A 25,207-nucleotide genomic window follows, 5' to 3' on the forward strand; every position below is an offset into this window, starting at 1 on the left:
CGTATGCAGCTCGAACTAGAAGAGAAACAGTTAACTGGGGGAAATATAGCAAATTTCTTTAATAAAGGTCTGACACATAGGATATATAGGGAATTGGTGCAAATGTAAAAGAATAAAAGTATTATCTCAGTTCTCAAAGGATAGGAACACTCCAAAATCACTACAAAAATTAGTTAAAACTTCTATGAGGGAGGCAGCTAGGTGGTGCAGTGGATAAAGCACTAGCCCTGGATTCAGGAGGACCTGAGTTCAAATCTGGCCTCAGACACTTGACACTTACTAGCTGCGTGACCTTGGGCAAGTCACTTAACCCTCATTGCCCTGCCAAAAACAACAAAACAAAACAAAAATCTCTGAGGTTCTATGTTACATACCCTCAGACAGACAATAATAATAAATGATGAAAAGCACAATTGGAAAGAATGTGGAAGGACAGGCACACTGAGCACTGTGGTGAAGCTATGAATGAATCTGACCATTCTGGAAAACTGAACAAAAATGCCACTAAACTATACATACTCTTTGATCCAATGATACTATTTGTAGTTATACACACTCAAAGGGTTCAAAGACTGAAGAAAATAAACATCTGGGGAATGGCTGAACAAATTATGATATATGAATGCAATGGAATAATATGGCCATATAAGAAATGATGAAGGGGATAGTTTCAGAGAAACCTGTAAAGAATTGTATGAACTGATACAAAATGAAGCGAGCCCAACCAGGAAAACAATTTATACAATTATAAAAATACAGTAAAGACAAACAACTTTGAAAGACTTAGAAACTCTGATCAACACAATGACAAACCATAATTCCAGAGGAGTCGTGATAAAAACATACTAACCACTTCCAGAAAGAGAGGCGATAGACTCAAAGTACAGATTGAGATCTATTTTTTTAAACATGGCTAATGTAAAAATTGTTTTGCTTGACTATACATGTTTGTATTAGGTTTCATTTTTCTTGCTTTCTAAATGGGGAGAGGGGTAAGATGAAAGGAAGAGAATGTGGATCTAAAAACAAAATAAAATTGAATTTTTAAAAGACAGAGAAATTACCTATATGTACAAAAATATTTATAGGCAACTTTTTTTAACTGTTGTAAAGAACCTGGAAATAAAGTAGACTCCCATTGAATTGGGGAATAGTGGTGGTGTATGAAATGCAATAAATAGAATATTATTACACCATAAAAAATAACAAATATAACAAATTTCAAAAAACATGGGAATTTTATGAGCTGAAGCACAGTAAAAGGAGTAAAACAATTTACACAATGATTACTATAATGTAAAGGAAAACAACCTTGAAAGACTATAGAACTCTGATCAATGCAGTAAGCCATCATGACTTCAGAAACTGGTGATGAAGCATGCTTCCACCTCTTGGCAGAAAGGTGATGGACTAGAGGTACAAAATGAACATTTTCAGACATGGTCAATGTGTTGAATTATTTTGCTTGACTCTATGTATTTGTTATAAGGAGGGATTTCTATTCGGGGAGAGGAGTTAGTGAACAGTGATAAAGATACATAAGGAAAATAACATCAATTAAGTATTTTTAAAAGTACAAATAAAAAGCAGCTCATAAGGGAACATAACAAGGGCAGTTTTGTTACAACTGGTGCTAAATATGATATGTATCTTAAAAAGCAAACTATAGTATTAACAGTTCAGTTTCATATACAATCAGCTTTTTCTTCATATCCTGAAATGTTTATAATCACATAATAAAAAAGAGAAAAACTTGAAAACTGTCCATTTTGAGTTCCTCTTCTGTTTGAGAATCCCTCTTATTTAGAACTTCCAACCTCACCAAGTGGCTATTTTGATTTGTTGTTATTTATTGGGGGGTTGGGAGGGAACGGGTGCTTCTAAATATAGCTGCTTCCCTACTGAATTCCCTCTATCCCTTTAGCTCTGTCTTTCACTTAAAATTACAAGAGAGGCAAGCCAAAAAATTTTTGTTTTGAGTAGTAAAGCTTTAATGAAAATGGTCATTATGAATTGTGTGTACTTCCTCTGTCTACACTGAGTGACATGTCCTCTATACTAAGCAAGATTAGGTTTTTCCTGGCTAAGGAAGTTCACAGTCAGCTTAGTGTTCTTCCCTAATAACTTTTTTTTGAGGCAACTGGGGTTAAGTGACTTGCCCAGGGTCACACAGTCAGTAAGTGAGTGTTAAGTGTCTGAGCCCTGATTTGAACTCAGGTCCTCCTGACTTCCAGGGCTGGTGCTCTATCCACTGTGCCACCTAGCTGCCCCTCCCTGATAACTTTAACACACTAAATTTTTAAATAAAACCTTTGACTTTTCCTTGTTTTCTGTTTTCAAGCATCTATTGATAAGTTGGTGACTAATCAGGCTGAAGCTGTTACAATTCAACAATTCAGGAATCATTTGTTAATGGGGCTTGCTATGTGTGAGGCACTGTTTATCTGCAACTGTTATAGTGTCTTCTCATGCTTATTCTTTCTATTAATCTGATTTTAATTTTTACATTTTTCTCTAACTTATGTGAGTGAGATTTTCCCCACCCCTTAGTTATAAGAGATTTAAACATCTTTAATTGTGGCAATAATCAGTATTATCAACTAAAAATGTGTGATTAACTATAGTTAGATATTTTATTTTATTAGTAGGATTAAGTCAATATTAGGTAAAACAGATACCATCGAGCTAATTACAATCCCCTATTATTAGCAATGCTATTCTGATTCTGGTTAGCAACACTGTTCTGATTCGCCAATGTCAGATGATCATCAAGTCTGCTAGAAACAATCTCTAGCCATCATCTGTAGCTTCTCATCCTTTCCATCATAGTATTAGGTGGTTCCGTAATTCTAGTTGGCAGATATAGTGATCATCCAGTGGCTAATAGGAAGTTTGGCTGATCAACCTATGGTCTTCCATGTGTATATGGACTGCAAATTGAGAGGAAGTCTGGATGATCAACCTGTGTACATGTTTTATGGGTCTAAAAATAGGATGGTATAAATATTGTACAGCCCTGTTGGTGTATAAAAGCAGCTGAGTGACACTACTCGGGGTCTTTCAGGTTCTACCCCTGACTGGCCAGCTTTATCGTGAGATAGGCCCTCTCTCAATAAACCTATTTTATTCAGCTTGGAAACTTTGCTGTTTCTTTCCCTCGTCAGACTTAGAAATTTTCACAACACTCAAACTAAGGTCTTTGAACTTGGTTGTCTTTTTAAAAATCAATTTTGAAAACTGTATTTCAGTATAAGTGGTTCCATTTCAAGCGTATGTATTTTATTTTATACATTTAAAATAATTATTCCAAGAAGAGGTCCATTGGCTTCAGTAGAGTGTCAAATGGATGCATAGCACAAAAATGGCTAAGAACCCCCAAGGTCTTCCTAGTCAGTGGATTGTGGTCAATGGACCGCATTAATTTCCTGGTTGTTCAGAATCTATTTCATTTTTTGTAATGAAGCTCATTTCTCCAAGCCATGCCCAGAGCCTTTCTTCTCTCCTCACAACTCTTTTAAAGTACTCCAAAAGCCCTTGGCCTTTTTCATTTCTTAAAGTTGAATGACATTTTTGTTATCTTTCCCTCTTCCTGAAGTCACTTAGTATCAAAGTATCTGCTGAGTTGATTTACAAGATATTGTCATGTTCTTCATAAAATTTCTCTACCTCTCCATTCTCTATAGTAGATATTTGTGCAAAACTTTGATCTTCATAGTGTTCTTTTTGTGTATATTTACAAATAGTGCAAGATGAGTCAACCATGTGTCTCTCTTTACTTTCTTGTTGCATTATGACACTAGCTTCACCAGCTTTTTTCTTTTTTCCAAGGAAAATTTAAGTACCAGCTTTCCATTTTGTAGCAACTTCTTATTGTACATGCCAATATCCTCCAGTTCTTCTAATAATGTCAATGTGATGGTCCATAAGACAAAGATCTCATGTTTAAATTAATATTTATAGATGGTTTAAAACCTCTTCTCTAATTCTCTCCTCTTTACAGTTATCCTACCACATCATTGTAGAAGAGAAGGGGAACCATCAACCTAGCATACAGGACCAAGGGCCATTTTATATTTTTTTTATCTTATGACTTCCATACACAAAAGATTAAACACCAGGCCAACATACTGATTGAGAGCCTCTCTGTGCTTAACTTTCTTCATTTTTGGACTGCCGACTCAATCCATCACCAGGACTATACCTGAAGCCTTTCCAGATTGAAAGAACCACCACAATTTACACTCCAGTGGTATAACTTTTAAGAACTCAGAGTCACCTTCATACCATAATGTATCATTAAAATAGGATGTTGTAGTTTTATTCATTTATAAAACTTACAGAGGAAGACGGTGGAAAATTACAAGTAGTATCACCTCAAGTTTGTCTTGAGACCTTCTAAATTATATCATCTCCAGATCAATTATAGATGAAACTGGCAGAAGAAAAACAAATAGATGGAAAATTTAACAGATTTTTCAGTGTTTTTATAATTATCTATTTTCATTAACAATAACAGTAGAGACGTGGCATTCAGACTTTAATATGCCTTGTACCATATGAGGAAATAGAAATAGTACTTTTAAGGAAGTTAGGAAGAATGGTTGCCCCAGGCCAAGTACAAACTGAGGAAGTCCATATGAGAGGCAGAATAATCGTGAAAACACTGAGTGATCATTTTATAAGGTATCTCAGGAAAAGGAAGTTACCCCTAAAATATAAAAAATATAGGTAACAGTTCTTTCAAAAAGGTGATTTAGAGGACATCGGTAATGAGCAATCCATATGCCTTCTTTCTGATAGCAATAAAATCATTGAGAACTGATCTATAGTGGTGTCTATGAAAATATGAGATGGAAAGGGAGAATTTTTGCAGATTATTTTATGTGGCAGATTTATATCTTCATGGTCACACAACTAACTAGAAAATGTAAAACTCTACTGTCTCTTATTTATTTATTACCCCAAAGAAAGTTTTTGACTTAGTAGCGCAAAAAGTTTAAAAGGCTCTTCTCCAACAAAAATTTTGCTCACATAAATTAAGACTATACATGATTACTGGATAAATGCAAGGTTGAGACAATTCTGTTCAGTGACCCTCTGATTATTGTCATTGCCAGTCAGTTCCATTGCTTAAGTAATCTTCATATTTACTGCTGTGTTGCTAGAATAATTTTCCTTCTGAATGCCATGATGCTGAAGTCAATTTTCAAGTGTGGGTTTCATTTCTGTTGTCTTAATTTCTTGGTACTTTGCTTTTGTCTGTCTTCCCTTCTATTGTTCAGTCTTATTTTCATCTTCTTGCTTCATGTTTCTGCTCTCCTGCTGGGTAGACAAATTTGAGGGAGGGCTTTCTAGCTGTAGGGTGAATTTTTAAAGACTGAACAGCTGCTGCCATCTAAATCACTTTCCTATTGAGCACAAGCTGTCAATTTTTGTAAAAGCAGATGCTATGAGGGGTTTGTATTACAAAATGCCTCCCATTCTCTACCTTTGGGATTTCCTAAAAATAAAAGGCTTCCCCTCTTCATATTCCCTCTACTGTTTCTCTGGATAACTTTCCACTATCATCCCATAGTATTCAAAAAGTTGGGGTGGGAGTGATTTTCTTTTCCAAAAACTGCATGCTTGGAATTTGTGATCCTACCTCTTTCACTTCCCCAGTGGCATAACTCCATCTTTTTTTTCTGTCAAATACATTATATAGCAAAGCACTCAATTATGGAATGCATATCTATTTCTACAGTAGTTCCAGTAAAACTCAAAGTACAAATTATTACAGATTAGAAGATTTACAGGTTTCCAGCTTCAATTTATTCAATAAGATCAATAAGTTACTAATTTAAATTTTTTTAAACCACAAAAGAATTCCTTTCCATCATCTCCTGCTTAATTACTCTTCCAACTTCTGGTTTTTTTCCTTGATGTCTCACATTTGTCACTGTCTCTCTTGCTCACTCACCCTTACTTCTGCCTTCTAAAACCGAGCCATTAACTCCATCCATTAGTCCCTATAGGATCAAAATCTATTTCTGTCAGGCTCTCAGTCTGATCCTTTGATTTCAAGTAAAAACGCAAGTCCTCAAAGCCTCCTGAAGTTTGATTCAGTTGGTGTCCACTAGACTATAAAAACTGGAAATTGGAAGGAACCTTAGTGTTCATCTAGTCTAGCCCATTCATTTTCCAGATCAGGAAAATAATACCCAAAGAGGTTAAGTGGATTGCCCGAAATCACACAGGTAACAAGTAACAAAGTTGGGATTTGAATTCAGATCTTCTGACTCCAATTCCAAATTTTCTCTGTTACCCACTTGCCTTGCTGAATTCAGTCCACAGAAATTTCTTCAGGAGATTTTCCTCTGTTCTGGGCTGATAGTAGCCTTGGTCTGAGCCTTCAATCTTGTTGATATCCTTGATTCCACCTAACTTTTCTTATTTTCCCCCAGCAATTTGATTTCCCCAACCCGTTTAACTTAAAACAAATTATCCTGATATAGAATTGTTTCTGTTCCCCTGGAAGTTCTAGTTTCTTTTACATTTCTCTTGGCTCCTAGTGTTCATTATAAATATGGCCATCCTTTAAAAAGTCTTCACCTGATGCCATCCCCTCAAGTTATCATCCTACCTATGTCTCCTCCCTTTCATAAACTCCTAGAAAAAGCTATTTGCACATCATTTTCTTACCTCTCATTCAATTCACTTCAATTTAGTTCCCAAGCCCACCACCCAAAATAAGCTGGTCTGCCCAAGTTCACCAACAATTTCTTTATTTGCTAAATCCAATGACTCTCAGCCTTCATCCTTTACCTCTCTAAGCATTTGACATTGTTGACAATCCCTTCTGCCACACTATTCTTTCCTCCATAACTTTTTATAATACTAGTTCTCCATATCCTATCTGAATGATTGATTGATCCATTTCAGTCTCCTTGGCAGCAGTATCATTTTCTCTGTCTCTCTCTTTTTCTCTGTCTGTGTCTCTGCCTCTCTGCCTCTCTGTCTCCTCTGTCTCTCTCTCTGTCTGTTTCTATCTATCTGTCCCTGTCTCTGTCTGTCTCTGGCTCTGTCTGTCTCTGGCTCTCTCTGTCTCTCTCTCTGTGTCTCTGTCTCTCTCTCTCTCTTTGCTTCATGTCAATTTCCATAGCAGATGACTTTCAAATCTACACCTCTCCTTTATCTTTCTCCTGAGCTCTGGTCTTTTTTTTTTTTTTTTTTTTGGTGAGGCAAATGGGGTTAAGTGACTTGCCCAGGGTCACACAGCTAGTTAGTGTCAAGGGTCTGAGGTCGAATTTGAACTCAGGTCCTCCTTAATTCAGGGCCGGTGCTCTATCCACTGTGCCACCTAGCTGCCCCCTGAGCTCTGGTCTTATCAATGACTTGTCTTATATCTCCAGCTGGATGTTCCATAAGCATCTTAAATTCATTTTTCTGATTTCTCCAAACAAAACTCATTTCCCCTAAGTCCACTTCTCTTCCTAATATCCCTTCATATAACTGAGGCACCATCGTTCTTCACCCAGGTTCACAACATAATCTATACTCTCTATAATCTAACCTCTATAACTGACAATCACAACTCTATACTTGCCCTTACCCATTTCATCAACATCCAGTCAGTTGACAATAACTGTCACTTCTACCTCTACAGTGTCTCTCACATCTATTCCTTTCTCTTCACACCATCCTATGTCGAGTTCTCATCACCTCTTACCAGAATAATTGCAATAGCCTCTTAACCGGGCTTCCTGCATCCAGTTTCTCCTCTCCAATATATCTTCTACACAGCTGGCAAATTGATATCTATTAAAGGTTTGAGATGGGCCCCTTGAAACAAGAACTGATGAAACTAAAGCAAAAACTCACCTTGCTATAGTACATGAGCACTTAGACCTACAAAGAACTTTCGTAACAAATCTATAAGGCAGATAGCATATTATTTATTATTGTTGCTATTATTATTATTATTCCCATTTTACTACTGTAAAATATGAGAAGTTTAGAGAGGTAAGTTAACTTGTATATGGTTACACATCTAATAAGCATCAAGGAAGAATTGAAACCTAAGTCTCTTAAGTCTCTCTCATTCCAGGGCTCTTCTTACACACCTTCCCATGTCTTAGTAGTCAACAGAACTCACTATTAGTATAATTAGGAAGAAATCTATCACCTGGTTTGCTAGCTGTCTCTGTTCAGGAAATCAAAGTCATTTTCTTACAGGATAGGTCTGACCATGTCACTACCCCTCCCCATCACTAAGTAAACTTCAATAACTCCCTATCACCTCTAGGATCAAATACAAAATGTTCTGTTTGGCATTCAAAGCCTGCTCCGACCTTTCCAGCCTTCTTACACCTTATTCCTCACCATATACTTGTCAATCCAGTGACACTGGCCTCCTGGCTATTCCATGAAAAAGATCTCTCAGCCAGGAATTTTCTCTGGCTTTCCTTCCTGCCTGGAATTCTCTCCTTCTCCATCTCTGCCTACTGGCTTCACTGACTTCAAATCCCAACTAAAATCCCATCTTCCCAAACCCTCTTAATTTTAGTGCCTTCTCTCTTTTGGTTGTTTCCCATTTATCCCGCATATAGCTTGTTTGGATGTATTAGTTTGTTTTCTCCCTCAATTATATTTGAAGGCAAGGACTGTCTTTTGCCCCTTTTTGTATCCCCAGTTCTTAGCACAGTGCCTGACATATATTAGGAGCTTAATTAATGTTTATTGACCAACCATCCTGTCCTCCAAGATACTCTCTTTTCTTTGTGTTTTCATGGCATTGCTATCTCCTGGTTTTTCTACCTGACGTCTCCTTTCCTGGATTCATGTCACAACACCTAAAAATATGTGTTTATGCACTCCAAAACTCTATCCTCTTCTCTCTTCTCTCTATGCCCTCTCACTTGGAAACCTCATCAACTACCATTACTATCTCTTTGCAGATGATTCCCAGACCTACTTATTTTGCCCTAGTCTTTCTCCTGAGCCCCAGCCTCACATTTCTAACTACTATTGGACATTTCTAACTAGATGTCCCACAAGTACCTCAAATGCAACATGTTAAAAACAGAACCCACCTAAACCAAAATTCATCTTTACTGCCCCTCAAACCCACCCTTTTCTGAACTTCCCTATTATAATCAAGGACACCACCATCCTTCCAGTCCCTTAGGTTTGTGACTTCATCCTTGATTCTTCACGCTCACTCTGAATATCAACAAAGTTGCCAAAATCTTGTCCCTTATGTCCCCACATCTTTCATATATAACTCCTTCTCTCTACTTGCTGGCCAGCACACTCTGATCATCTCTCATCTGGATTATTACAACAGCTTCTTATCTGCCTTTCTACCTCCAGCCTCTCCCCTCTCCAATCCATTCTCTACACTGATTTTCCTAAAAAGTGTTTTTTCCTACATTGTAAGTGTAACCTTGTCATACACACCCCCCTGCTTAAAAAAAAAAAATCCTATGCCTCCCTGTTGCCTTTAGAATTAAACAGAAATTCCTCTATTTGGCATTTAAATATCTTCACAACCTGGTCCCTTCTTTACTTTCCAGGCTCCTTACACATTGATCATCAATACAGCCTTACTGGCTTGTTTGCTATTTCCCTCACACAACCTATCTCCATGCCTTTGCGATAGCTAATCCTCCAAGCCTGGAATGCACTCCCTCCTTCCTTCCACCTCTTATAAACTCTGATTTCTTTCAAGGCTCAGCTCAAGCATTCTCTATGACACCTTTCCTGATCTCAGAAGCCACTAGTGTGCCCTCTCCAAACATGACTTTATATTCATTTAGCATCTGTGTCTATACATATATGTCTATGTGTGTATGTAATATATAGGCACAGGTTGTAGGTTCTGTTATAATGTAAGCTACTTGAGGGTAGAAGACTTCCACTTTTGTTTTTGTATCTCTGGTGCTTAGCACAGTGCAGGGCACACCGGCACATGCTAATTTATTGACCGACTGATTGAAATAGACTAAATAAACATCTTAGGTGGTAAAGACTTCCTTGAAGGTAAAGCACTGAATTAGATGACTTCTTTCCATCTCTCAACCCATTCTACTAATGCCATTCTATGTCGAATGTTAAAAATCATGTTAGCTGTTAGCAGGAAAAATAACACACTTTAAAATAATCCAAAGATTAACCAGAAAAATAGATCCCAGCTCCAGGAGCTTTTCACAAGGCATCCCTTTTGAGCTCCACTGACAGCTAGATGTATTGGTCACTTAACCTACTTGATGTGACCTGATCCTGCTGTGGTAAGTTGCTCTTCATTTTCAGGGTTGAAGGTGACCTTAAAAATATCCTGGGAAAATGCTTTGGTCCTCAGCATAGGCTGTTCGTCTTTCCAATTCCAGACCGTTATTGTGTAATCAGGGTAGCCACCCACAGTAGCCAGCAACGAACCAAGAAAATTAAAACTTGCAAAGGCATAGGCTTCATCAGTCCCTCCTGGAAGAATGAATGGTAGTTAGGAAAGAACATTAAAAAAATGTTTTTCTACTACATCAACAGGAAAATTTTTTACACATATCATTTGGTTTTTGGGTTGTTTTTTTTTTTAGTGAGGCAATTAGGGTTAAGTGACTTGCCCAGGGTCACACAGCTAGTAAGTTTAAGTGTCTGAGGCCAGACTTGAACTCAGGTCCTCCTGAATCCAGGGCCGGTGCTCTATCCACTGCGCCACCTAGCTGCCCCTACACATATCATTTTTGATTCAGGATCTCCCTAATGACCATATAATCGGGGTAGGGGCAAGCATTTAATCGACACCTACCATATACCAGACACTGTGCTATGTGTTTTACAAATACTATTCCTTCTTATAGAGAAAGAAGAAAGTATCAAGTATTATCCAGAATTACACATCATCTGAATCATTCAATCTGAATCAAAGTCTTTGACTTTGGGAAGCATTTCAAGATTCGTTTTTACTAGATGAGGACTGTGTTTTAGTTGGAAAACATAAATTTTGGCTCCATTCATTGAACCCACATGCCAGTTCACACAGAGGAGGAAAAAAGGTAGTAGGGACACAGAATGTGGGATTAAAAATCGGCTGTAGATTCATTCCAAAGTGAAACTATGGAATTCTGAACATCCTGTGTGACATCCAGTGTTCAGAATTAACTTGCTGGAAATAAAAGGGCAGTATGTAAAAGGGCAAGATATTAAACTTTTTTGCTGTATTCTGTAACCTTTAACATTTAGGTCAGGGTTTATGCTTAAAGTTCCACTGAACCCACCTCTGAGGATTCTGTAGGGCCTCACAGCAGGAAAATCATAGATGACAACATTTGGATAGAATCCTTTCTCAGCTACTGCAAAGTATGTTTTTTCTGGGTGAATCTGTAAAAATAAAAATTAACTAATTCACTAGAATCAGATTCTCCTGTATACAACTGTCACTCTAATGCATTATTTATCATTAGTAATTTCACTCAATTTGAGCTTTTATTGTAGGAACATGTACAAAAATAAGCATTTCATAAATATTTGTTAATAATGAATACTCCAATTTTAGCTAAAAGTAAAGTTGTTATTAACCCGGAGTTTTATCTTAGATGTACATAGACAACATGTCAACATACATTTTATATGAATAGATAGAATAGTTATTGGTTTAACTAGATACTATATGACATGGACTATAAATTGATCCAATGTCAAGTTAATTTTTTTCCATATAAAAATGTAGGTTTCAAGATATGTTGTGTAAGAAGTTGATCCCTTTAAAAAAAACTTTCCTCTACAAAAGATATCACTCTTGACAAATTTCTGCTTTACCAGGCAAAGACAAACAAACTGAATGGAGAAGACACAGTTGGTGCTCAGCTGGTATGAATCAAAATACCAACAATGTGCTTGGAATGAATGATTGCTATATAAACTTTTCAAATGAAATTTTTATTATTTTGATTGACCCTTATGTTGGTTTTTGTTGGTTTTGTCATTTTGAAAAGTTAATACTCAAAATGATGAAAACGGAAAAATTGTAGGTTTTCTCAGACCCTTTCCAGAAGAAAGGAATACAATAAAAAATGCATTTGTAGCAATGGGGCCATCAGCCTCTTGTACAGAGTGGGCACCTAGAAACTCAAGGTTCTCCTGTGCCTAAAGGACAATCAAACTATCCATACTCTTTGATCCAGTAATACCACTACTAGGTCAGTATCCCAAAGAGATCATAAAAAAGGGGAAAGGACCTACATGTACAAAAATTTTTATAACAGTTCTTTTTGTGGTGACAAAGAATTAGAAATTGAGGGGATGCTCATCAATTGGGGAAAGGCTGAACAGCTTGTGGTGTGTAAATATATTGGAATACTATTGTTATATAAGAAACAATGAGCAGGAGGATTTCAGAAAAACATGGAAAGACTTACATCAACTGATTCAAAGTGAGTTGAGCAAAAACAGGAGAACACTGTACACAGTAATAGCAACATTGTGTAATGATCAAATATGAATGACTTAGCTCTTTTCAGCAATACAGTGATCCAAGACAATTCTAAAAGACCCATAATGGAAAATGTTATCCACATCCAGAGAAAGAACTGATGGAGTCTGAATGCAAATCAAAGCATACTATATTCACTTTATTTTTTTTTCATGGTTTTTCCTTTTGGTCTGTTTCTTCTTTCACAACATGACTAATATGGAAATACATTTTACACGATTGCATACATATAACCTATATCAAAGTGTTTACTGTTTTAGGGAGGGGGAGGGGAGAAAGGAGGGAGAAAATTTGGAACTCATTTTTTTTTATTTTACCAGATCTTTATTTTTTTTCAAATTATATGTAAAGATAGTTTTCAATATTCACTTTTGTAAGATTTTGGGAACTCAAAATTTTTTTAATTAATGTTAAAAACTATTTTACATGTCATTGAAAAACCCAAAATATTATTTAAAAAAGAAACTCAAAGTTCTCTAGGTATGCTAGATTCAAGGTAGCTGTGGGTCCACATCTACCACCTGAACTATAGCTTTCAAGCCCCCATCATGTTTTTGCTTTTTTCTAGTCTAGTACAGACACAATTTGTTCAAACCAAAAGCATTTACTGAAATAGCATAGTAGGACAAGTATCAATAAAACATTCCTCCCATGAGCCTGTGGCACACTCTGTTACAGACATATATGCCATCAGTTGGAAGAGTGGGCACACATAGAGATCACACATAAGGAACACAGTCATAATGAACATATATAGCCAGAACACCTGTGTAGAACCATGGAATAATGCAAATGTCTGAGGCCGAATTTGAGCTCAGGTCCTCCTGAATCAAAGACCGGTGCTTTATCTGCTGCACCATCTACCTGCCCCGCAATATATCTTTTTAATTTAATATTTTAAAAGAAAAAAATTCTATTCACTACACACAGAAGCACTCTCTCTCACTGATTCCACATTACTATCTCTGCTGAGCTATATGCTGCTGATATCACCTACTGCGATCTTTTCTCTGATAAATCATGATCTTCTGATTTTCTGCTGTGTTGCTACAGTCATCTGTTCATTTTCTACTCAGGCAGTACTGCTATCTGCTGCCTCTACAATGAGCTACTTTGGTCATCTTCTGGTTCTCTGCTGAATTGTGCCTGCCATATGTTAGTTCATAGATTAATTATAACTATTGCCTTGTTCTTGCTATTCATGCTTCTCTTAATGTAGCCCAACATCATGTAACTTCTTTGGCTTCCCTATAACACTGCTAATTTATATTGAGCCTTGAATCCACCAAAATTCCCAGATTTTTTTTTGGGGGGGGGCAGGGCAATGGGGGTTAAGTGACTTGCCCAGGGTCACATAGCTAGTAAGTGTCAAGTGTCTGAGGCCAGATTTGAACTCAGGTACTCCTGAATCCAGGGCCAGCGCTTTAACCATTGCGCCATCTAGCTGCTCCCCAAAATTCCCAGATTTTATCTAGAAAATGAAGGACTAGATGGCAGGATTTTTTTTTTTTTTTTTTAGGCAATGGGGGTTAAGTGACTTGCCCAGGGTCACACAGTTAGTAAGTGTCAAGTGTCTGATGCTGGATTTGAACTCAGGTCCTCCTGAATCCAGGGCTGGTGCTTTATCCACTGTGCCACCTAGCTGCCCCTAGATGGCAGGATTTTAAACCATGTCCTCTAATTTCAGAGCCAATGCTGTTTCCATTATGCCATGGAAGGAATGTGAATGATTATGATTTCATTGGCATAAGAAACTCCATGTAATTAAATCCTTTTTTATCAAGGCATATCACAGAGTTGTCTGGGAATTGTTGTTGTTGCTTTTTGTTGTTTTGTCCTTCGTTCTCAAAGAGGACCAGGACATCAGGAGGGGATATCATGACTTGCATTGAAATGGATTTAAGTGAGGGAGGGCTATGCAAAGTCACCAGCCTCACTCTTCTTCAGAGCAATCTGGGTCCAGTGGCCACGTGTACATCAGGACAGCTGGAGATGGCTCCAGATGTTTGAGACAATGAGGGTTAAGTGACTTGGCCAGGGTCACACAGCTAGTAACTGTCAAGTATCTGAGGCCAGATTAGAACTCGGGTCCTCCTGATTCCAGGACCAATGCTCTATCCAATGTGTCACCTAGCTGCTCCTGTCTGGGAATACTAAAAGGTTAAATGACTTGTCCATAGCCAGTAAAAGAATGAGACAGGACATTATCCTGGTTCCCCTTGAATCTGAAGCTAGCTCTCTGCCCTCAGTACCACATTGCCACTGTAGTCATGTAGGACGGCATTTGCAAAACAGAGGGGCAAGGAATTCCCATGACTATCAACTATCTAGGGGTGGCCATTCATACGTAACAATGAACATTAGGCCAAGATTGTTATATATAGAAAGAAAATGGGTCCTGTTTTCTCACCTGTTAAATGAAGCTTTTAGACTAAATGACCTCTAAGCTCCTTTCTAGTTGTATGATTATGATTCTATGAACCAGGTAGACCTAGGTATTATAATATCTGGAAGCCCTGATTTCTCCTCCTGCACCCCTCAAAGTCTTTGAGCTATTCGGGAACAGGTTGAACAGGAGGAGAATTTAAGGGAAGTTCCTACTCTAGAATCCCTAATGACAACCCTTCTATAGAAAGCAGTTGTAGACAGAACCCCTGGCTTCCAGGTCCCCTGGAGTCCCTCATTTCCCCACAGAGCTATAGGCTAAACTCAGCAAGCTCCTAGGTAGACTTGAACAATTGTCTTCCAGGTGTAGATCTATTATTGTTCATCCTGTTTTCATCATTTTCAAAGAGGACCAAAGATATCATGATATTGGGGTCAGGGTACAGTGTGTTTGGCTGTGGCTGATCAATCCAATATGAGTTCAAAAGGCTCTACCACAGGGGGCGGAATACAAGTATTCCATTAGAACATTTGAGATGGGGGCAGCTAGGTGGTGCAGTGGATAAAGCACCGGCCCTGGATTCAGGAGGACCTGCGTTCAAATCTGGCCTCAGATACTTGACACTTACTAGCTGTGTGACCCTGGGCAAGTCACTTAACCCTCATTGCCCTAAAAAAAGCAGGGGGTAGAGAACATTTGATATGGAGATGCCTCTGGATTTGAGCAACTCACATTTCCTTTGTCTACTACAATTCTTTGCTCGTGGAGTACAATGCCTTCCTTGATGCAGGTACACCATGCTGGACAGGCCTGTGCCAGTATCTCCCATGCCTCACAATTGATACTATAATTATTCAGAAAGGTTTTGAAAGTATCCTTGTACCATTTTTTCTGACCATTGTGTGAGCACTTGCCTTGTGTGAGTTCTCTATAAGATAGTCTTTTAGGTAAGTGTGCATTTAGCCTTTGGGCTATGTGGCCAGCCCATCTGAGTTACACTCTCTAGAATTTGAATGCTTGGCAGTTTGGCTCAAGAGAAGACCTCAGTGTCCAGTACCTTAACTTGCCGGGTATGAATATTTCTTCAGACTATTTCTAAGACAATTCAAATGGATTTGGTTCAGTTTTCTTTTTTTAAAAAAATATTTTCCTTTTCCCCAATACATGTAAAAAAATTAACATTTGCTTTTATATTTTTAGTTCCAAATTCTTTCCCTTCCTCCCTTCCTCCTCTCTCCCCTCTCTGATAAGCAATCTGATATAGGTTATAAATATGAAACCATATAAAACATTTCCATATTGGTCATTTTGTGGGAGAAAACCCAAACCAAAAAGCTTCAGTCTGCATTCAAACTCCATTAGTTCTTTCTCTGAAGACAGATGGCATTTTTCATCATGAATCCTTTGAGATTGTCTTGGATCACGGTATTGCTGAGAATAGCCAAGTCATTTAACAGTATTGCTGTTACTGTGTATAATGCTCTATTGATTCTGCTCACTTTACTCTGCATCAGTTCATGTAAATCTTTGCCATTCTCTTCTGAAATCATGCTTTCAGAATATTATAGTGCAATAATATTCCATTACAACCATATATCACAACTTATTCAGCCATTCCCCAAAGTATGGGCATCTCCTCAATTTCCAATTCTTTGCCATCACAAAAAGAGTTGCTAAAAAAGAGTTGCTATAAATATTTTTGTACAAATAGGCACTTTTCCATTAAAAAAAAATCTCTTCAGGTAATACACCTAGTAGTGGTATTGTTGAATCAAAGGATAAATATGGTTTTATAACTCTTTGGGCATAGTTCCAAATTGCTCTCCAGAATGACTGGATCAGTTCATAACTCCACCAACAATGCATTAGTGTTCCAATTTTCCCACATGCCCACCAACATTTATCAGTTTCCTTTTCTGTTATATTAGATAATCTGATAGGTGTGATGTGATACCTCAGAACTGTTTTAATTTGCATTTCTCTATTCGATAGCCTTTTTTCATGACTAGAGATAGCTTTGATCCCTTCATCTGAAAACTGCCTGTTCATATCTTTTGACCATTTCTCAACTGAGTGGTTCACTTTTCTAGCATGGCACTGACATGCTGTACAGGTTTCATAAGCATAAAATAGTGAAGTCTGCACAATGGCTCTGCAGACTATCAGTTTAGTCTGCAGCCCAATGCCTCTTCTCTTGAACACTTTCAGGGTCTTCCAAATGCTGTGTGCTAGCCCTGGTAATGTGCCCATCAACGTCATCATCTATGTGAACATCCTTGTAAAGTATACTGCCAGGGCAGCTAGGTGGTGCAGTGGATAGAGCACCGGCCCTGGATTCAGGAGGACCTGAGTTCAAATCCAGACTCAGGCACTTGACACTTACTAGCTGTGTGACCTTGGGCAAGTCAAGTAATCCCAATTGCCTCACCAAAAATAAAAAAATATATACTGCCAAGGTAATTGAAAACTCAACCACAGAATTCAAAAACTCTCCATTTGTCATGAACAATGGTTCCAGTGCAGTACTGACTGATGAAGGACCTCTGTTTTCTTGGCATTGGTTTTCAGGCCAAAATTAGTACAAGTGGTGAGAATCAATCCATACTCTGTCACAGCTCAGCCTAAGGGGCTGGATTGAGTGCACAATCATCTTTGTACAAAAAGTCACACATCAACACTTCCTCCACTTGGGTCTTGGCTTGTAGCCTTTTCAAGTTAAATAGTTTACCAATAGTGCTAGAGCTGATCTTGATTTCATCTTCATCCTTGTGGGTGTCTTACAGCATCACAGAAAATATCATGCTAAAAAGCATGGGAGCAAGTATATAGCCCTGCTTCATTCTATTGGTGATTTGGAAAGTGTGAGAACATTACCCTTCATCCAGCATCTGATGCCATCATGAAACTGGTATAAATACTGATGAACTCCAGGAAATCAAATTTTGCCATGATCTTCCACAAGCCCTTACAACTGACAATATCAAAGATCTTGATCAGGTCAACAAACTTGTATACAGACCTTTTCTCCTAGAGTTATTGGGCAGCAAATACTATGTCAAACATTCCCTGGCCCTTTCTGAAGTCATGCTGTCTCTCAGGCAGATGACCATCTTCCAGGTGAAGAATCTAATCTGGTGAACAAGCTTGTATGCCTCCCAAAAGGAGTGAATGACAGGTTAATGACAATGCAAGTGCCACCATCATCAGTGCATATATTCCTACCATGATGGACCCTGATAAGATACAAAAATTCTATGAAGACCTGGAGATCCCCATTGTCAATGTGCCAAGAGGACAACCTTGTTCTTCTGGGTGACTTTAACACCAAAGTAAGCATAGATTATCAAACATAGCAGTCCTTGGGAGGAATGGAGTTGGAAAGAGCAACAGCAATGATCATTTATGTGTCTCAAGACCTTTTCATCACCAACACTGTTTTCCACTTACCTAACCACAATAAAATGTCATGGATGAACCCTCACAGCAAGCACTGTCATTTAATAAACTATGTCATTGTAAGGAGAGAGGGGGCAGGAGGCCAGGGTGACAAAGGCCATGTGTAGCACTCATCCTCCCCAAGCTAAAAATTCACATTTAGGAAAAGCAGCAGCCCCAAGGCAAGATGACTGTCAGGAGACTCAACATCAGCAGATTAGAGCCCTTCTCCCTTCATGAATGGTTCACTGCTGACTTGAAGGGAAAGCTGAGTCAAAACACAGTTAGCAACAGTGGTGCAGAAAAGGAATGGGCAGCTTTCAGAGACTTGGTATACAGCTCCACATTTGCTCATCTGGGCCAGAATTCTCACAAACATTAGGACTGGTATGACAAAAATGGTGGGGAAATTCAGAAGCTGCTAAACAAGAAATGAGAACTCCATGGGGTTTACCAGCAAAACGGCTTCTCTGTTTCCAAGAAGGCAGTGTTTAACTCCATCAAAAGTAAATTACAAGGGGGCAGCTAGGTGGCGCAGTGGATAGAGCACCGGCCCTGGAGTCAGGAGTACCTGAGTTCAAATCCGGCCTCAGACACTTGACACTTACTAGCTGTGTGACCTTGGGCAAGTCACTTAACCCCAATTGCCTCGCTTAAAAAAAAAAAAGTAAATTACAAGTGAAGCTTAGAAAGATGCAGAATTCTCAGCAACAGCAATAATGCAAAGTGCTTCTATGATGCCCTGAAGACTACTTATGGGTCAAAGACCTTTGGTGCATCTCAACTTCTCTGAGCTGATAGAGACGCAATGATCACTGATAAGGACATGATTTTGGAGATGGGTTGAATACTTCCATAGTATTCCATCACAATCATATACCACAATTTATTTAGCCACTCCCCAATTGACAGGCATCCCCACAATTTCCAGTCCTTTGCCACCACAGAGTTGCTCTAAATATTTTAGAACATACAGGTTCTTTTCCTTTTTCCCTGATCATTTTGGAAATAGATTTAAAAGTGATAATCCTGGGTCATAGGATATGAGCAGTTTAATAACTCTTTAAGCATGTTTCCAGATTGCTCTCCAAAATGAATGGATGATTTCACAATTTTATCAACAATGAATTAGAGTCCCAATTTTTCCACATCCTTCCAACATTTGTAGCCTTTCCCTTCAATCATTTTAGCCAGCCTGATAGGTATAAAATGATATCTTAAGGTTGCTTTAATTTGCATTTCTCTAATCAATAATGACTTCGAGCATTTTTATGTACTATAAATTGCTTTAATTTCTTTATCTAAAAACTGCTTGCTCATATCCTTTGACCATTAATCAATTGGGGAAGTGGTTGGTATTCTTAAAGATTTTTACAAAGTTCTTTATATTTGAGATATGAGACCTTTATCTGAGAAACTGCCTATAAAATTTTTCCCTGTGGGCAGCTAGGTGGCGCAGTGGATAAAGCACCAGCCCTGGATTCAGGAGTACCTAAGTTCAAATCCGACCTCAGAAACTTGACACTTACTAGCTGTGTGACCTTGGGCAAGTCACTTAACCCCCATTGCCCCACAAAACAAAACAAAATAAAATTCCCCCCAATTTTCTGCTTTCCTTCTGATCTTGACTACATTTGTTTATTTGTACAAACCTTTTTAAATTTAATATAATTGAATTATCCATTTTACATCTCACTCTGTTCTCCCTCTCTTGATTATTCATAAATTGTTCACTTATCCATAAGTCTGATAAGTAATATGTTCCATGTTCTTATTTCCCTGTAATCTCTCTTTCTATATCTAGGTCATATATTCAAGTCAATTCCTCTTTAGCTGAACCTCCAGCTGAAGAAGATGTATTGAATGCCATCAGGCTCCTCTCCAGTGGCAGAGTGCCTGGTGTGGATTCCATCCCAGCAGAGATTGATGAGTGAGAGAATGAGACCTTCTGGATTATATGGTAAAAGGAAGTTATTCTCCAGGAGATCAAGGATGCCTTCCCTGTTTATCTCTATAAAGGAAAAGACTAACCATCACAGAGCTCTCTCTCTCTCTCTCTCTGTGTTTCTCTGTCTCTAATTCTCTCTGTCTCTTTATGGTTCTCTCTGTCTATCTCTGTCTCTATCTCTCAGTCTCTATCTATCTCTGTCTCTCTCTCCCTCTCTGTGACTGCTGGCAAGATTCTTGCCAGAGGCCTCCTTAATCAGCTCTAGATCTATAAGCCTAGGAGTCTATCTATAAGTCAGGGACTGCCTGTATTTCTCTTGTGTCCCCATAATGACTAATGGAGTTGATACTCAATAACATTAGTGCCTTCCCTCTGAGATTATCTCCAATCTCCAATTTATCCTATATAGATCTCATTTGTACATAGTTGTTGACATGTCTCCTCCAATGGAGTGAGAGCTCCTTGAGGGCATGGACTAGATTTTTGCCTTGCTTTGTACCCCTAGCACTTAACACAGTGCCTGCATATAGTAAGAGCTTAATAATAGCACAGTGCTTGATACATAGTAAGAGCTTAATAATGGCACAGTGCTTGGCATATAGTAAGAGCTTAATAATAGCACAGTGCTTGCCATATAGTAACAATTTAATAATAGCACAGTGTCTGGAATATAGTTGTTGTTGTTGTTGTTGTTATTCAGTCATTTTTTAACTTGTGCCAGATTCTTCATGACCCCATCTCAGGTTTTCTTGGTAGAGAAACTGAAGTGGTTTGCCATTTCCTTCTCCAGCTCATTTTACAGATGAGGAAATTGAGGCAAACAGGATTAGGTCACTTGGCCAGTGTCACACCACTAGTAAGCATCTGAGGCCAGATTTGAACTCCATATGATCAGTCTTCCTGACTCCAGGCCCGGTGCTCTATGTATCATGGCGCCATCTAGCTGCCCACTAGTAGGAGGTTAATACACACTTGTTGACTTGACTTGAGTAAGAGCCGTTGTTTGATTGATGGATTCAAATGATTACAAAATAGGATGTCCCCCTACCCTCAGAAATTACTAAAAGCTATACCGCAATAGCACCGATTCCTCCACCACTGCTGCTCCGGAGGTAACTCTGCTCCTGGGTTCTCAGATCCAAGAAGACTATCTGGTTGCCAGCTACATAGATGAGGGTTTGGCTGTCTAGAAGATGAAGATTGGACCGTTTGATGGAATCATAACCAAAGGAATGTCTAAAGCAAAATTGTCAAGGAAAATAAAGGTTCCGAAGTAGGCATGCCTCCCTTCTAATAACAAACAGGTTATCAATAGAAATTGATGGAATAAACTATTCTCTTTGCTAGATAAAGAATAAGCCAGTGTGTGAAGCTGTTTTGTCTTCACCTTAAAATTGAGTTTTATCTTACAATGCTATGAGAATATTTTTTGCTTTGTTTTTAAGTAGAAAAAATCCTACTGCTGCTGCTTTTTCAACTTTTTTAAAGTTTTCCCCAAATCATCCTGAATTCACTTCTAAAATCTCAACTTTTTAATCATTAAAAAAAAGTTTCTTCAGATAATAATCAGGTCAACTCAATCATTCCATTTTCCTCTCTTTCTCTAAAACTGAATCAGCTTTTATAATGTGGGAGAGACCAGAGTGGCAAAAAAGTTGTGGGACCTGTCAAAATGCTAAGTTCTTTCTACAACCATCTGAGAAACTCAAGCCCAGCCTACCCTGTGGCATCATCATAATTATGTCACCCATCTCCCCTGGAGATATCGTTGGTCCTGACCCCACCCCCAAGACCTACTTACCACGTGACATCATTGGCTTCACACCAGTTGGGCTAATGGGAAAACCATTGCTTCAATGAGCATCCTTCACTAATGGCTCACCTCTTGTCTCCAAATCCTGAAGGTAAGACCTGTTCTCTCCATACTTTGAAACTAATCCCCTTTTCAATTTTCCCTTTATACCCTAAGGACAGGAGAAAAAAATTTCAACCTGGTTCCCCTCTCCACTTTCTAGCTTCTGTCATTACATTCTACAGCTAGGAGGAAGGTTTGAGCCCCAAAGCCCTATCAGTTTTCCAATTTTCCATTGTACCTCAGTGCTTTGTCAAGTTTCAGCAGGATAGTGTTGAATCAAATCTCTTCTTCTTGGCTGCCTGCACAAGTCAAAAGGAATGTCTGAGACAGGAAGAAAAGGTTCTGAATTTACCATGCCAGGCACCTCATTTCAAACAGCTTCCCTCCATCTCTTCAAGGAAATTCGCTATCAGTCTGCACACTCACCTGCCCTGATAGGAGGTGCCTTGCTAAACCTCAGGATACCCTGATGACACTAACTGAGACTAAGGAAATCCACGAGAGGCCCAGAAGCTTAAGCCTCCATGACATATGTCAAAAAGAACATGCCCTAATCTAGAGACATGGTACAAAGCTAAGAAGTAGTCCATGATACAGACCCTGCATAGAATGATGGGGAATAGAGCAACATGCCCCGTCCCAGGTGTTCCATGGTGAGCATGAAGCCACAGGTTGGCTATGATGCTATAGTTCATATACTCCAGGTTCTCGAATATGTTGTTTACTTGTGGAAGGGTCAAGTCTTCAGAAGAAATGTTGGTCGCTGTGAGTTAGCTGAGGCTATAAATGAGAGCTACAAATAATCCTCAGGCTAGGTTAACTAATCCGAAGGGTAAGGATGTGACGGAGGCTATTCTGGTTCTTTGGCTCTATAGCAGCTTGTGGAAGAAACCATAAACAGCTTTATATGGGTTAAGGGGGAACAACACACATCAATCTCAAGCATATGCTGGTGACTCTCTTGGTACCCAAATACCGTAGCTGAGCAACTGAGAAACTCTAGGTCTGGGGTTTATATATTTGTGATGGGATAAAACAGGCATCAGGGAAAAATGCTTGCTCACCTTGAGCTAGACAATGTGAACACTGGCATTAGTCTTGTTCTGGTCCTATTAATTGGTGATAAACAAGATACTGGGAAAGGAATAGAGTCCTAATGAAATTCATGTCCCCAATCTAATAGTCAATATTCTGGAGACCGTCCCAGCTTTTGCCCATTCAATAAAAATAATCAAAACCAAGGGTCATCCCTTGACCAGGTTGGACTCCTTCATTATAATATACTCCAACTGGGTTCAGGAAATCCCAAGAGGAATCATAGACCCCCATCCCATACCAGTTCTCCAAATCTGAGAAAAACAGCTCAAGCAACACAAGGATCCTCACTCCAAGCCTCTTGGTATTCAGATCTTATGATTCCTAGAAAGAAAAAGACCCTGAAGTCTTTCTTTTTTTTTTTTAGTGAGGCAATTGGGGTTAAGTGACTTGCCCAGGGTCACACAGCTAGTAAGTGTCAAGTGTCTGAGGCTGGATTTGAACTCAGGTCCTCCTGAATCCAGGGCCGGTGCTCTATCCACTGCGCTACCTAGCTGCCCCTGAAGTCTTTCTTGAAAGAGCTAGGTAGTGCAAGAAGTTGATACAGTTTTGGGGGCCTTAAAAATTTTGGCCTGACCCTCTGGATAACATGAATAAATGCCTTTAGTTGGATCTTGATGGCTGTCCTTGTATCTACAGATCATCTTCTCTCCTGGATGAGGTACAAAGTGGGGATTTGCCCAGCTGACTTCATACAGATCCAGTTGGGGCAGGTAGTTTTACACATACCCCTCCTCTCAACAGAGACACAAGACTGGTGCAGTAGATGTGACATAATTTCTAGACCATGTTGCCAAAATGGTTCGGAGTAACACCAATAATCTCCTATGTGACCTCTTGAAGCTGAAAGTGATGGTAATAAGGAACAGTGGACTTGGCATCCACAAAAAAATTAAAATCCATCGTAGGGTACTGGAGAAAAAGTGTTTATTGTTGCATATAACACCTGTGACTGGTTTCATGGTTCATATGGACATAATCAGAACCACAGCTGCCTGTGTTTCTGCTAGTTATCAGCTATCGATGTCCCTAAAAGGCGGCAGGCAGCCAGTGTTGCTCCCACAGCAGGACTACCTGTCTTTAGAGGCCCATTTGGCACATAGCATAAGGCTCTAGCAGTTATGGGAAAGCTATGGAAGATGAAGGGATGAGCCACATAAACCAGTATGAGCTCCTACAAACTGGAGCTGAAGATAACCAGCACTGTTAATGGGAAGATTGCAGACCAGCACAGATGGAACCAACTCCTATTTGGGAATCATGCATGGAGAAGACTGTGTCCATGAGGGCATTGGCAAAACATTTTTCTGCCCTCAGATTCCCTGTTTCAATAAGCAATTAATGATCAAACCATTACTGGTCAGGAGGCAAGTCAAAGGTGAAAAGAATATATCCCCAGGAGTGCTCTTTGTGGTTCACCAGGAGTAGGTGATCCTCCAGATTCTCTCTAATCCAGTTTCTAGCTTCAAACACACCACAGGGGATCAGCAGGAATCTATTTGCCCTACACATTCAAAGCCACAAAATCAACTTAATAATGATTGCAGTTGAAAGGGTTTGGGGCATAATTCCCACTAAATGCATCATTATCCACAAGTCCCAGAAAGACCATATTAGGTAGCTACCCCAGAAAAGGTTCTCCTGAATACAGACATGGCTGCTTCTCGGGTTGCTGAACCCTTTTATCCTCATGTGGTCCATGGACTACTTGGCATTGAAGATGAACAAGACCTAAGCATGTCCCAAGTACACATCTCTTTACAGAAATAGAAGCTAAAAGGATACTGTGATTAGGACACCTGACTGGGTCAGGGCCATCCAACAAAAGGCATCTTTAGTCCTCATCAATATGATTCATATAACTATGCCATTTAATACTAGCTATTCCTGAAATAAAGAGGTAACTATGCAGATGGTGCAGGAGTTCTTTTCTGTCACCTGCTCCCAGACAAGTCCGACTCACAAAACTCACATTACCTCCCTCTATGTACTTTTCCTCAAGAAACCCTCATGTATCCT

At 39.0% G+C, this 25,207-nt stretch overlaps 1 protein-coding gene across 1 annotated transcript in view; it reads right to left on the bottom strand.

Moving 5' to 3' along the window:
• Positions 1 to 25,207, bottom strand: part of CFAP44 (cilia and flagella associated protein 44) — a 133,961-nt gene that overhangs the window by 91,606 nt on the left and 17,148 nt on the right. The window contains 3 exon segments of the mRNA XM_043990859.1: positions 10,245 to 10,461; positions 11,256 to 11,358; positions 21,312 to 21,474. Coding sequence (XP_043846794.1) covers positions 10,245 to 10,461; positions 11,256 to 11,358; positions 21,312 to 21,474 — 483 coding nt within the window.

This window comes from Dromiciops gliroides, chromosome 3, assembly GCF_019393635.1.
Source record: "Dromiciops gliroides isolate mDroGli1 chromosome 3, mDroGli1.pri, whole genome shotgun sequence".
NCBI classification, from domain to species: domain Eukaryota; kingdom Metazoa; phylum Chordata; class Mammalia; order Microbiotheria; family Microbiotheriidae; genus Dromiciops; species Dromiciops gliroides.